At 40.1% G+C, this 15,186-nt stretch overlaps 1 protein-coding gene across 1 annotated transcript in view; it reads left to right on the top strand.

Annotated features, from left to right (window-relative positions):
• TCF7L1 (transcription factor 7 like 1) overlaps window positions 1-6,647 on the top strand; it is a 94,286-nt gene extending 87,639 nt beyond the window's left edge. Inside the window, exons 11-13 of the mRNA XM_054997544.1 lie at window positions 547-654; window positions 2,162-2,222; window positions 5,522-6,647. Of these exons, the coding sequence (XP_054853519.1) occupies window positions 547-654; window positions 2,162-2,222; window positions 5,522-5,958 (606 nt within the window). The 3' untranslated portion in view covers window positions 5,959-6,647. The remainder of the gene's footprint in view (window positions 1-546; window positions 655-2,161; window positions 2,223-5,521) is intronic.
• The last annotated feature ends 8,539 nt before the right edge of the window (window positions 6,648-15,186 follow it).

The raw sequence follows: 15,186 nt of genomic DNA, 5'->3' as shown, positions 1-15,186 counted from the left end.
CAGGCAATGGACTGAGAAAGAGGAACTTGGTGGAAAGATAGGTGAAAGAAAAGGTGGCATGAGGAATATGGCAGTGGACATGGGACTTGATTGGAAGAAGGGGCAGTTGGGAAAAAGGGCTCTGAGGAAACCTCACATCACTGCACAGTCTATGTATACTTGGACAAGAGTGATGGGAAGGCTGGTAAGAAACAGGGTGGATTAATGAACTGGAACAATGGCAGGAGGCTCAAAAACAGGGGTCTAAAGAAAATAGGACATGAGAAAAGTAGAGAACAAGGATAATATAAAAATGGATAACTCTCTGTATTGGCTCTTGTAGTAGGAGAAGCTGAACAATATTGGCAGAAAAGAAGTGAATCAGCAAAGAGGCTGGGGGCTGTGTTCCAGAGAACTGAGGGACATAGGATTTCTAGCTGTAACTGCATTGTTGGGTCTTTATGTATAAAGGGAAAACATGGATTTCAGTCCTGCCTTAAAAGTGGGAGATGGTGTCCCAAACTTCACCAGGTGTTTCAGCCTTCACAATCTTTTCCTGTACCTCAGTGGCATTCGTTGTCCCGTGAGGAGCAAGCCAAGTACTATGAACTAGCCCGGAAGGAGCGACAGCTTCATTCTCAGCTATACCCTACCTGGTCTGCACGAGATAACTATGTAAGTCCTAATCAAGCAGGTGTGAGTGTGTGTGTATTCAATGCTCAAGAAATTCAGGTTTGCCTTCAAGGGAACCCAGCTCTGCAAACACACGTTAAGTAGTTTTCTTTGTATTTTGTAGGTCTTCAAAATTGTGCTTTCAAGAGTGACGTTTTAAAAAAGAGAGCAAGAGATTGGGGGTGGTCCAAGGGCTTGTGCTACAGATAGTGTGAAGCAAGGGTAATGACCGAGAAGAAGAATATGGAAGCTGGAATCAAGTAACAAGTTTGGGCAAGGAATAGTAGCAGAGGGAATTATGCAAGATGGCGGAAACTACCTACTAACAAATGAAAGCCCTGCTTGGTGTGTGACTTTAGGGTTCACTAGACATCTGGAAAAAAATTCTTTATTAAGTATAAAGGTTAGATATTTGCTTTAAAATGAAGAATAATTGAATCAATCCTTAAACGGCCATATTCTGCACTAGATCCAGATTATACTTATAAAGATTTTTTTTCTGTGCTTCATGTATTGCTCATTTTTGTGAAATAATAGCAAGGCATCTTTGCAAGGGGTATTACAAGCAAGGTTGAGGGTTTTGTTGAATTGTTTCATTTGGTCCTATAGTGGAAATTGCCACTGACCACCTTTTTTGCTTCCTTACTTTCTCTCAAGACACCAGTTTGCTTCCTAAAAACTCCCTTGTTGCCTCTGTTTAAGTGCTTCCTGGAAACTTCTCATTGTCACCATATTAATAGATAATTAGATAAAGGATAAGAGGTTGCTGTGATAACTGCTTATCAGTATGTCTGATACGTTTATCTCTCCACCTGTGTACCCCTGTCCAATAATTTCCTTATTTTGCTTTTGCCTCTTTCATTTGTAAAATCTTTAAGACACTGCCACTCTGTTTTTTGGTTTTGTGACTTCTGAGTACTTTCACAATGACATTTCCTATTGTTATGCTTTTTGTGGGCTTTCTCACATTTTTAAATATAGCATGTTTCTGGTGGAGGCCTACTGTTCCTGTTCTTGTGATCATAAGCTTCATTCAATATGTATGTTATATATTGCATGATACTTTCTTGTCATAGCAGCCAGAGCTTCCTGTGCATATGGCTGTCCCTCACTTAGTGCAGTATTTCAAAGAGTTATGCAGTATTTGCACTGAAATTCAAATTATACAGGCTGTCATTATATAATAGTGTAGATCCAGAAAATATAAACCATATTCAAGTGTTTCTGGCAAAAGCATATGTTTGGGTTCCCAGGCAGCATGTAACCAAAATAAACATTATAGTGATAGCATGTAAACTTACTTAATAACCTAGTATTACTCTTTGCTGTTTTACATTTAGTTGTGTGAGCTGTTCGACTGGAATTGTTCAGCACTAGCGATAACTCCTTATCTAGATCCTTACCAGTTTCCCCTGATCGCTTCAACTTAAAAGGCAGACTTTGTTGTATTTTTACATTACTGGCTACCTTTCTTTATGATGATCACTTTTTGTGGATTTATGCATGGCAGGGTAAGAAAAAGAAGCGAAAAAGAGAAAAACAACCTCAACAGCAAATCCAAGAAACGGGAAGTAAGTCTCAGCACATTATCTTTACATAGGCTGGATGCAGTTCATAGGATCTTAGAATCATAGAGTTGGAAGGAATCTCCAGGGTCAGCTAGTCCAACCTCTTGCACAGTGCAGGAAATTCACAATTACCTCCCCCTCTACACACCCTCTCTACACACGGACTCCTGCTCCATGCCCAGAAGATGGCAAAACACCACCAGGCTCCCTAGCCACACTGGCCTGGGGAAAATTGCTTCCTGACCTCATAGTGGCAATTGGCATTACCCTGGGCGTGTAAGAAGGGGCCACGAGAACTAAGCACTGATATAACCTTTCTTGCCCTTCCTCACATGATCTGTCTAGGTTCACAGAATCAGCATTGCAGTTCATAGTGGTATTTATTTAAAATGTATCTTAGCCATTTCTTCTATAAAATGTTTGAGGCAGCTTCCATTATCAGTAAAGCAGTATAAATGATTAAAAACATGAAAATAATATCAAAAACCATAAGGGCAGCAGAGTAAAAGCAGCAAATAAACAACAGGAAAACAGATGATACATCAAATAACAGCTGCCAGTAAGAACAAGCATACTTGCACGTACAGACATCCAAATGCCTGGAAAAATTAAAGAAGCTTCCACCTGGCACTTAAAGTTTAACAAGTTAGGTATCAGCTGAGCCACCACTGGGGAGTCATTTCATAACTAATAATACAGATCTGTAAAGAATTACACCCTTCTAAGCCCATTGACTTCAATGAACTTGGAAGTATTTAAGGCCCCACAGAGTAAGTTTTGTCTTTAGTTGCCAGTCACTTAATCTTTGAATAGCATCTGATGCTGATCTCGGCTAATAAGCAGAGTACTATAGAAGGAAGTGGCCTGTCTGATTCCTTGATCGAACACTAGGATGACAGCCTAAATTCTTCTTCCACTGGAACAGAAACAGCCAGATAAAAATTCCTAATGTTAACATTGAAATGTGTCCCCACTCTCATACATATGAAAAGTAAATGGTTTCTGTCATTATAATTTTTTGTAAGCATTATCTAGCATCCTGCAAATCAGAGGGATAGCAAAATGCTAATGAGGATTATCAGATAAACCAGTAGAAGTGTGAAGAGGAGGAGAAAAAAGCTCCGCCTTTGAGTTTCTTGTCTCTCTGTGTAGAATTTCATTTATTTTCCCTTTAGATGGCAAACAAATTTTACCCCTGTTGAGTCTAGAATAAATCCAGTCTCAGGAATAGCCCAATGTGTCAGGAATTAGTGAGTAATAGAGGTGGGCACGAACTGAAATACAAACCAAAGTTTGTGACGAACTGGGCCAGTTCATGGTTTGCAAACCAGCAGTTCATGGGAGCACATTTCTGATGAACCATGATGAACTTTAGAGAGGTTCGTTTGGTTTGTGGTTCATCACTTCTGAGGCCATAGAATGGCCCTTTTGACAGTCAGAGATGCCAAACTCACAGGGAATCTCCAACAGGCTCCTGTCCAGCCGCCCTCCAAGTTTGGCGAAGTTTGGATTTCAGATGTCCAAGTTATACACCCCCAAAGCAGCTGCCCCCAGGAAAGTTCCATTGCCAATTGACTTGCATTGGCTCCATTGAAATACATTGCAGCACCAAAAAGTTGCCATGAAAACATGGGATGGAGTTACAGAATCTTCCTCTGAGGACAGTCCCTGGGAGCAGAAAAACTGCTCCGGGGCTGGAATGACGGCCACCAGTGTGGAATGACTTGCATTGGCTCTATTGAATTATATTGCAGCACCAAAAAGTTGCAATGAAAACATGGGATTGAGAGGAAGATTCTGTAACTTCATCTTCAGAGGAAGATTCTGTAACTCCATCCCATATTTTCATTGCAACTTTTTGGTGCTGCAATGTATTTCAATGAAGCCAATGCAAGTCAGTTGCAGTGGAACTTTCCTGGGGGCAGCTGCTTTGGGAGTGTGTAATTTGGACATCTGAAATCCAAGCTTCACCAAATTTGGAAGGTGGTTGGAGGAGAGTCTGCTGAAGACTCCCTGTGAGTTTGGTATCTCTGAGTGTCAAGGGGGCTGTTCTAGAGCCCCCAGAGGTGATAAACCACGAACAAAACAAACCAGTTCGTGAACTGGGGCAAGTTCGTGAAAGTTTGTGGTTTGTGGTTCGTGAAACTCGACAAACCATGGTTCATGGCATTTTCCCGGTTCATGCCCATTTCTAGTGAGTAACCTTTCAAGTCTCCTAAACTCTTCATCAGGCTTGATGTTAAGCAAAACCATAGACTTCATCACTATGTTGCCTTATATACTATCTGTTGTCTTAAATATGTGCTCTTATGAGCTACTTGTGCTTCATGTGGTCTAATGTCAGCCCTAGAATTGCTTATTTTCTGTTTCAGCATTTCTTCTACTCTCTGTTGCATTCTTACTAATGCTATGTCTTTGTAAAATTGTGTTTTGGCATTGTTTATGGAAATATCCTTGAAATTGTGATAGCAAAGTAAAGTAAATTGACTGTACTAATCTCACACTGTGTAATCTGCCTTGAGTCTCAGTGAGAAAGGTGGACTATAAATGACATAAATAAAATAAAATAAAAACAAAAAAGGGGAGAAGAGGGAGAGAAAGTTATGTTGGACATTATGGGGAAAACCTTTCAGTCTACAAATTGCTACAGTCTTCAGTTGGAGCACAAAAGGTATTATGTAGACTTAGCTTAATTAAACTATTCAGGGTGCAAAAAAGATCTTGACTGGCACCAGAGGTTATTGGGACAAAAATAAAAAATGGCAGAGTTCTTATTTTAACTTCTGAATAGGCATGTCACTTCCAATAACTTGAAAGTTCAGGATCTGTGTTCTTAAAAATACGGCTCAGCTTTAGCTTTTGTTTGTGTGGGAGCTCAAACAGAACCAAGACGACTCACAAATATCCCAAAGCTATTCAATATCTTTGAAGTACAGTTTTCTGGAAGATCTCTTTGAAGGAATATTGTCTCCAATGCTATAAAAAGGCTACTCTGTTTCAACCAAATTGCTTTAGATGTTATCCTAACTGTACTGCTGTTGCAGTATTACCTAGAAATGCCTTCTCTTAGATAGACTTAAAAGAACCTTATTTCGTTGCAAGCATTTGATTAGTTTACTACCTGACTGGTCAGGGTTTACTGTCATGGTGCTCTGGATAATGCAGGGCTTGGACTTGAGCTGTCATGAGACTTACTGTGAAGATAAAATGAATTAAGGGTAGTTTGGGGCCTAGTCTGATTCTGCAGAGGTTAGTTGGGAAAGAAATTAACTAGTAAATAATTTTGCTTTTGTCATAAACAGATTCTGTGGCCTCAAAGAACAAGAAGCCATGTGTGCAGTACCTGTCTGCTGAGAAATCCTGTGACAGCCCTGCATCCTCTCATGGCAGCATGTTAGATTCTCCAGCCACCCCCTCCACAGCCTTGGCATCGCCTGCAGCTCCTGCTGCCACCCATTCTGAACAGGCTCAGCCCCTCTCCCTAACCACCAAACCTGAAGCCAGAGCCCAGCTGTCTCTGCACTCAGCTTCTTTCCTATCGAGCAAAGCTGCCGCCTCTTCCTCTAGCTTGACTAGCCACCAGTCATCACTCCTTTCTAGGCCCCTCCCCTTCTCCTCAATTGCCCCCACAGCTCTCCTGACCACGCCTCCTTCCTTTGCAGCCATTCCTTCTCCTCAGGCTGCCTTGGCTGTGTTGCAGGCCCAACCGCTATCCTTGGTAACCAAACCGACTGACTGAGGAAAACTCCCATCCTGCATCCCTGCTGAAGCCACAATTGAGATTACAAACAAGCCATTTATTGGTCAATATTTGACCCTTTCTGAACTCTTCCATAAGGTGACTCTTGAGGAAGAAGGTGCTCTACTCTCGGAGTTGTTTTCAGTAGTCTGTCTAAAGACCATTTTTTTTATTTTTTAAAAAAATAAAAACAAAAAATTCCCACAAAAATTTTTTTACAAAACCATGAGCAAGATGAAAACAAAAGAAGGCAGGCCATGTCTTTTGTTCCTGTCAGTGCCCCTTGGCACATGGACTTGTACAGATGGATCATCTCTCAGTGGTGTTTGCATGTTTTGTTATATTGCTAACTTTTTGCTATTCCCCATTCCCCTGGCCAGGCAGTGTTTGGTTTACGCTACATACTCCAGCCAATCTGCAGTTCCATCATTTTTAAGAGACTGCCAATAGTTACCAGAAGACAGAATATCAGACAGATGTGGTGCCTCACTGACACACATCAAATCTGCCCAGCCCTAAGGAAGACCAGATCCTTTTCCTGTACTTTGGAGTGATCACCCAGAAAAACGGCAGAACAATCCACTCTGTTTCCTCACCAAATTATTTTGTATAGCAGGAACTAGGAGAAAGGGCTTTGGGGGATTTCCTGTTACTCTAACGAAGGAAAATAAATCTGCATCTTAACTTTCTGTGTGAGAGTGTTCAATGAGAGAGTGCAATGAGCTTACAACAGTCTCCATCTTGTATCCCATTATCCTCCTTAAGTAGCCTTCATTCCTTTATCTCATCAGACCAATTGTGCCTCCTTGCTTCTTGTTTTCGGTTACAGTTTTTTGACCTCAGATTCTGAATTGGCACAGAGATAATGTTCATCCCTCTCCATAGGCACAAGTGATAGCCAAGCCTAAGAGCCTCTGTGATGGGAATGTAGCCGACAATCAGTCTTATAGTAGTGCTTTGGATGCTACTGTATCTAGTTGCATCATTCTCAGGGGCTGCAGAGGAGCAGAAACAGATGATTCTGGAGAATAGGTGCCACATCCAGTTTGCCTGCTCTCGATCTCTGGATTCCTGCTAGTTGTCAGGGAACAACCATAGACCATTTTAAAAAATATATAACCAGGGTAAATCAACTTGAATGGAGGTTTTCAGGAGCTGATGTTAAACCTTAAATAACCTTAAGAGTTAAACCTTAAATAATACATTCAGTAATGACTTACTGAAACTCCTCGTATTTTGCTTTAACTTACCATATAACTTGACCATGGGTAAGGCTACTTAATGTGCTTTAGCTGCACTTGTAAATTTACTCCAGCTGGCTACAGTAATGAAATCTACATCTTTCTGAATGGGGATTTTTATATGAATTTAATATGTTAACAATGGCCCAATCCAGCTGTAAACACATGTAAAATATTTATGCATGGCTAGTTACTGTGAATGAAAAGGGTTGCACTCACCTGAATGTATATTTGAATGTGCATCCTATCAGCAATGATGCAGTGTGATGAGACAGCATCTGGATTTGCATCCAATTTCTGCCTTACTGTTCCAGGTCAAGCATCTCCTATCTGGATCAGGAAGCAAATCTTGCATCTTCACAGCCACTAATTTTTTACAAAAATCAAGTTGGCAGATTTCATTATTTGAATTTCTTTTTAAAGCCGGCTTAATTCAAACAAGAATAAAGATAAATAGCAACCGTGTAATGGTTATTATAATAAAAGTATGTGTAAAAGTTTGCAGTTATATTCTAAGTGATTGTTGGTGGTCATAAATTCTGTTGGTAGGCTCACAATTTAGATTCTAAACAGTTTGCTTCTTATGTAAGTGACATGTTCATTCTTGCGGTGTTTGGTATAATATATGGGGGGGGGTGTTCCACTTTCTAAATTTCACTGTGTGTTCCCAGGTATAAGGGTCTGCAATAAGGGATTGTCCTGCTCTTGGTAACACCAGATACAGGGATACATGTTCATGATACAAGTAGTTCTCTAGAAAACAGTCAACTGCTGGCCAGCATTAGAGAGTCCAGGTGAGGAACTGTGACGTTAATATGGGGAAAGGCCAGTCAATATCTTGGCTGAAAGCTGTGTATGTCAGAACTTAACTCTTTGAAATCAGGTCAGAGTTATTTATTTCTTCCACAATCCCTTTAAACAAGGTCAGGATGACTTGTGTGGGGCTCTCAATAGCTTCCTATCCAAGTGCTCATCTGGTCCACACATGCTTAACTGAAGGGCTGCAGCACAACTATAATGCTTAAAAAGGAAGGTGAGGGTACTTCTCAAATTCAGTTGTGGCTATGCCTCCAGACTATGTGTAATTCCTCACTGTACATGCATGAACAAAAATACACGTGTACACAATTAGTATATGTTTACACAGTTTTTATGGGGCAAGGGTTTCCTACCTGAAAATGCTTTCCATTTAAAAAATAGGTGACTGAATTCCTTGAAGAAGACCTAGGCAAAATCTAGCAAGCCTATAAAAGCTTTTAGTGATATTCTCTGGCTTCTTCTGCGCAAATATTGTTTCAGATCTCAGCATCAAGTCATGACTAAGAACAGTTTTTGGTGATCATATAGTTGTCATCTAGCTCAAGGATGGCTCAAGGAGAGTCCTTATACTAGTTTTAGTTGGTCCACACTTTAAATAGCAATTATTTTTGTCTATCATTTCTGTTTGATTCCTGGTTAACCTTAACATTTACTACATTTGTATCTTACCTTATATCGTGGAACACATTCACAGGTAGCCTCCACTTCAGGTATACACCAGACAGACCCAGTTATTTTTAGCAAGATTATAGCACCATACCTGGGAACCCATTTCTTGCACAGGGAAATATGATTGATCATGGTTCCTGATGTGTGTGCACTGCATATTTTCAAGTATGCTTCTCTCTTTCAAATGCTGCAAGTATTTAGCAGGAGACACACAGCAACAGTAACACATTCCTTGGCATATGAAGTTAATCAAGCTTCTTGTTTGCTTAACTCAACCTCTTATTACTCCAATGCTTTGGGTTGCTCTAAATGAGAAAATATGATGAAATTGTAATTGCTTTTTAAAGGATATTTTACAAGCTGCATCTTGGTGGCTTCCACTGAGAACTTTATTTAATGTCAGTTACAGTTGCCAGGCTCAAAATTATCTTTGCACTAGAAAATAATCTCTGAAAGCTGCTTTGTTTCAACAATGAAATCCACTAAGACTATTTGGACTGGGATTTAAATTGGGTTTTTTTAATTGTACTAATTGACAGTTGAGTCATACTAGAAAAATATTACTATGTTAGAGCTTGTTATCTATTGCATCAGAATTGCGCTGATAGAAGAAAATGAAAAAGAAGAATAATGTATCAGTAACATAATCTCCAGTAAAAGAAGTAGCAGCAAGACTAGTCCAGAGGCAAAGAAATAATCTGAATCCACCACATGGTTTGAGCATGCAGCTTCAAGAAGGTATAAAAAACTTGGCAAGAACTGGATCCAGCAAGCACCAACGAAAATCAGTCTTCATCATTTTTCACAGAAAATGGGATTCTTGGAATCCAAGTTATTAACAACTCTACAATAGCCTTTCTTTTCTAGAAGCAGAAGTTCAATGATAATAAAAAGTCTGTCTCAAGAAAACATCGGATATTTGGCTAGGATCACCTGGGTCATGTGCAACCTCATTCTGAGAACCCCAAGAGCAGCCTGCAGACAAGCAGTCTCTTGAATCAGATTTCATGGAAAATTAAGGGCATGAAGCGACCTGTCAGAATAATTAAAGTCTGACCCAGGGCCAGACAGCTTCAAACAGATGTTGGGCTTCAGTAGGAGAATATTTCTTTGTTTTACACTACATTTTCCCATACAGAAAAGAACATCTGTTAGGATGCTTTTGCCGAGCTACCATGGTCGGGTGGGCTTGGATTCTACCCTAGCTAAAGGGATGCAATTGGTAAAATAGCCTTTAGGTTTATGTGCCCAGGGACACGTCTGCTTTCCTTGCTGCTGGAGCAGATATCGTGGCATGAAGTCACTTAGTTGTTAAGCTCCCCTGTTCTCACACCCTCAACAAAGCTGTGTAGCTAATGAACTCAGTGCATTCTTCATAAGTGTGATACTTCCGTATGGTGCCTGGAGCATGCAATAGCTCAGCACTTCTGACTTGGCATCTTTCATGAGAAGAGGAAGTGAAGGAAAATCAGATTTCCATTTGATCAGTGCAATTCTGTTACTGTCACTGTGAATTTAGGTAGCTTTGTGGTAGTGGATATACAACAATCCTTTCCTATCAGGCATCCAATGGGACAAGTGATGATCAAGAGGCAAACCTGCATCATCCAAAAGACAGTGTACATGTCCTGACTGCATCCCAGATAGTTTCATTGCCTCGAGTAATCGCAGACTGTACTGCCATCTGTCCACCAGGCTACTGAAAGTAATGAGGCTCATGAACACTATCCACCTGGCCCACTAGCCTTGCACAACCATAGTACTCCATCACTCTGGTCACTGAAGGCTTGTTCAGTCTCTCACCTTCCCTTTCTATCTGAGAGAACTATAGATGTTAGCATTTAATCTGGATTGCTGAAATAACAGTACTGCCTTGGGGTTTAGCCTTTACTGTTTTTCCCTGTTATTTTTTCTCCAGTGCAAAGTTGATGGTGTGTTAACATTGGAACTGGAGAGCCTACAATTAGGTCACAGCTAAGTCACAGCCAGAGGGCCAGATCATGCATTTTTTCAGAGCAATCAAGAAGAGTTACACCCTTCTAAGACCATTGACTTCCATGGATTTAGGGTGTCACTCTGTTTAGGATTGCAGTTACTTGCTTTCCAGAAAACGGACTGCCTTGAAAAGCATTCTGTTTGTGATGATACAGAAGTTATGTCTTGGTGTTTGATCTGAGATAGCTCAAATCATTTGGTGTTGCAGTCAAGTGACATATGAAGGAGGCCTAGACCTTGGGAAAATCAGCATCCTGGCATCTGAAATATGTTTTATGTCATTAAAATAAAATGAATATGCCTTACATATTATTATTGCTGCCAGGGTTGTTTTTGCCATGGAGGCAGAATGGAAGGGCATTTAGATTGGCAATGTATCTTAGAAATGTTTTCTCTTTTTTGCACATATCTGTAACCTGTTTAATAAATACTTTTTTAAATGTATCTTATTTTTATACAAGTTGAGATATAAACTGGCATAAATATTCATGTGATAAAGCCTATTATACAACATCTCAATACACAAATTAAGGTACACAAATTAAGATTGCCCAAGTAGGTACTGCTGGTAGCTTATGCTAACATCATATGTGGTATGCTCCCCTCTTCCCCAAATGTTTACTCTGCTTTTGGAGTTTTTAGCAAAAATTAGTGTCCTTAGAAAACAGTTATTAAGCAAGGGCTATTTAAGCAAGTATTTCAAAATCCCTTCCAATAGTGTTTTCTTTACTTTGTAATTGCTCCTCTTTTACAAATCCACCGTTTCAATTTTTGTTCCTTGTGCTTTCCCCCTGCCTACAGTCACCCATCATGTTAAGCATGGCTGATTATAGGTAAATTCGGCATTATTTCAAACAAAAACTTTGCTTTTCATTTATCTCTTGAGCTTTAAAAATGTCATATCTTCAGCCAATAGAAGATCCTTATTGCTAAACACATGTTGAAATTAAACAGTTACATCTAAGTGTCACTTAGATACTTCAAATTAGACTTACTACATATGCAAGACCATGATCCTGAACTAAAAGCTGTGATGTGATTGTGATCTGATAGTAATCCAATAGTGATAGCACTGGTTTTGCTTACAGTCTGATATTTAATCACTGAATCTGAAATATTGTTAAGTTTTGCTGTGATAATTTTCTACACCTTATGAAGCCTCTCAGTTTTATATGCTATTAGGCATACTGTCCGAATGTGGCCACTGCTAAAAATTTCAATGCTACATATAATCGCTTTAGTATTAGATATGCAACAGACAGATTAGTGGGTCATTGGTTAACTATATGTTGACCATCTCTAAATGAAGTACCATTTCATCAGAAATGTAACTATCACAAGTACAAGAAACTGCCCTTGATTAACATTTCTACTATGTAATCAGTTTTAGAAACGTTCCATGGGGTTCCATTCAGTGGCCATTTTAAAGCCATTCTCCCTAATGGCCGAATGAGCTGTCTAAACTAATGAAAATGTTCCTTTTCCCTTTCTTGTTTATTTCTTTGGTTGGTTGGAAAGGTATAGAAAATAATGTTAAATGAAGCAGTTGAGCCTATTTTCAAAAACTTGCAACTGACACTCTAACCCTGGTTGTTGTTGTTATGTGCCGTTAAGTTGCTTCCGACCCAACCCCAGTATTGCATATTTCCCTTGTAAGCTAATACTCTTTCAATGATTTCAAAACATTTCTTATTCTTTAAAAGGGCCAGATACAACACTCATCGAGAAGAATAGCTGTAGTGCTTAATTGCAGGTCTATTGTGCACCATGCCAAGTTCCAGCGACTTCTTCCAGTCTGGTCTTCAAAGCAGATAAGATCTACCTTGATCCATTGGTATTAGTTTGCAGATTTATAACAGTGGAAATGTTGTATTGAAATATTAACTGAAAACTCCACCTCTCTTGAGGTTCTACTACCCAAAACGTTGTTGAACTAAAATGTTTTAATTAATTACTCCTTTTGTTTGGAATCTGCTCTGTGCTTACAATCCTTCGGGCACTTTCCTATTCAAGTGACTGCTTTCATTTCCAAATGAAATCGAATTCATTTCTCAGGTGAGACTTAGTGAAACACAACGCTTCATTGTCTTCACCCCCATCCCCACCCCCCAAAAAACTAAGCCAGAGCTCTGATGTCACAGCTCAGGAAGTGAATTTCTAGCCAGAACCAGCACACAGTAAGAAGCCTGTTTCAACAGCAGCAACAGAGAAAGAGGCCTGCAGGGCCCAAAAAACTAGTAGCAGCTGTAGCGGATGCAAAATGCAAGCCTTGCTTTGTGGCATTTCAGTACGTAATGACCCTTTTCTCTTCTGAAGCCATGCTGATATATTTGTGTTTAGAACTGCTGCTTATCAGGGTTTATGTATCTTTTTTCAAGCTGATGAACATGCTGAACTTGCAAGACATCATACAATGGGGAAAGCCTGTAGTTCAATGGTAGAGTATCTGATTTGCATGCAGAAAGTCCCAGATTCAATCAGGTCCTTGGAGAGCAACTGCCAGTGGGAGCAGAAAATACTGATAGACCAGTCATCTTACTCACTATAAGGCAACTTCATGTATTCAGAAGTTTTTTTAGTGGCAAAAATAACATACAGGCTCCTGAAATACCTTGTGCAATTTTCAGCTGTGTCCATCCTTCTAAACCACATAGGAGAGTTTCTCATCCTTGAGGCATGGACAGCCAGTATGGTGTAATGGTTAGTGTGTCAGACAATGCTCTGGGAGACCCAGTTTCAAATCTCCACTGTATAATAGAAGCTGGCCAGGTGACCTTGGGCCAGCCACTTTCACTTAGGCTAACCTACTTCACAGTTTAGTTGCTGTGATGATAAAATGGAAGCAGGGCCAACAATGTTGTAGACTGCTTGGGGTCCCCATTGGGTAGAAAAGCACTGTATGAATATTTAAATAAACATTGGAGCTAGATGTGACAAGTCTGATTTATCATAATGTAGCTTCAATAAATTCAATGTGGGACCTATTATACGTAGAGCATGAGCTCTAGGATTAAGCTTTGGGTCTCCCAGCCAAGTATGAGCCCTAGCTCAAGCTCAGTTTCAAAGAGAATGGCAAAATATATATCATATTACAAAGCAATATCTCAATTATATCTGTTGTGCACCTTCAGGACAATATTCTGCTTGAAGGACAAATTCCAGCAAGAAAGCATCTCAGCTGGCGCTCATTCCTTAAGCATAAAATGGTGATTTATGCACACATGCAACATTTATTCTGATGTCCAGTTCTGGTGTTTGTGACTTGTGGGATGTATCACATTGTGTGGTATTTTGCATTGTCTTCTGAAAATAGTTGCAAAATGTAGAGTTATTACTCAGTCCTGAAACATAGACTTGTGCTTTGAAGTATGTTGCAAATTTCATGTAGGATGTTTCAGTCTTCGTCAGGAATATCGCATTAAAGATTAACCAACAAATGGAATACTGAACAGTTAAATTCAAAATACTCACTGCTTGGTCAATCATAAAAATTGACATAGCTAATTATATAGCTAATGCTGATTATTTGGACTCACTGTGCTTACACTATTCCCCCATCCTTTCCCCCTCTAAAATAAAACCCTCCAAAACATCCAGCAATTGTTCTTGCCAGGTTATGTATTAACCTGCTGTTCGGACTACCAGTAGTTCTCAGATTTTCCTTCAGGAGCCAGATATATAAACAAGAATGCAATGCTGAGAAAAGGGGCACAAGAGGGGACAAGATACAGGAACAGCAAACCTCCACGAACTATGCAGGCCCCCCCCCCCACACACACACACCCACACACACACCCAGGAGATAGTATTAGTATGAGACACCAAAAGCTATACAGGGTGACATGGCAATTTATTGCTCTTTCATTTCATTTGCCCCAAACATCAGGATTTGGGGTGTGTGTGTTGAAATAATGAACTGGGTAGCCAGGTCCTAAAACTATGGCTGCTTCTCTTTGGGGATCTAATGGACAGCTCATTAAGAGCCTGGGGTGGGTGAAACATTTTAAATAGCTTGTTATAAGCCTCTTGAGTGTGGGTACCATCTGGGTTGCTGTTCAGAGCTTTTATTAAGTTTTTGGTATGGGGTGTGTGTTTCTTCTGCCACCTTCACTTGCATAACTAATCACGGTCAACGCTGGAGTAACATCCTCCCAACCTTTCCCCTCCTCTGTTTCTCTTCAAATCAGACTTTTCACTAACTGAAATGCCTAATGAGGTCTCAGGGGAACCATGCAGCTAAAGCACTAATTAGGGAGCTGAATACAAGCCCCTCTAATGGCACAAGACAAAATGAAGATTTCCTTGAATCCACCTTTTGAGACAGACTATGGGGAGGAATGCCAGATGTCCTCCTTCCCAACTCCCCACATCAGGGTGAAGTAGAAGCTCCCCCCAGCCTTCCACTTGCCTGCCCAAGCAGCTGGTGCAGAGGCAGAGGCTATACTTAATACATTTTAATTAGCATCATTAAACTCTTCAGTTTGCTAATTGTTTTTCCTTTTGA

Source organism: Eublepharis macularius, chromosome 14, assembly GCF_028583425.1.
Source record: "Eublepharis macularius isolate TG4126 chromosome 14, MPM_Emac_v1.0, whole genome shotgun sequence".
Lineage (NCBI taxonomy): Eukaryota > Metazoa > Chordata > Lepidosauria > Squamata > Eublepharidae > Eublepharis > Eublepharis macularius.
This window is presented reverse-complemented; position numbering and strand designations above follow the sequence as displayed.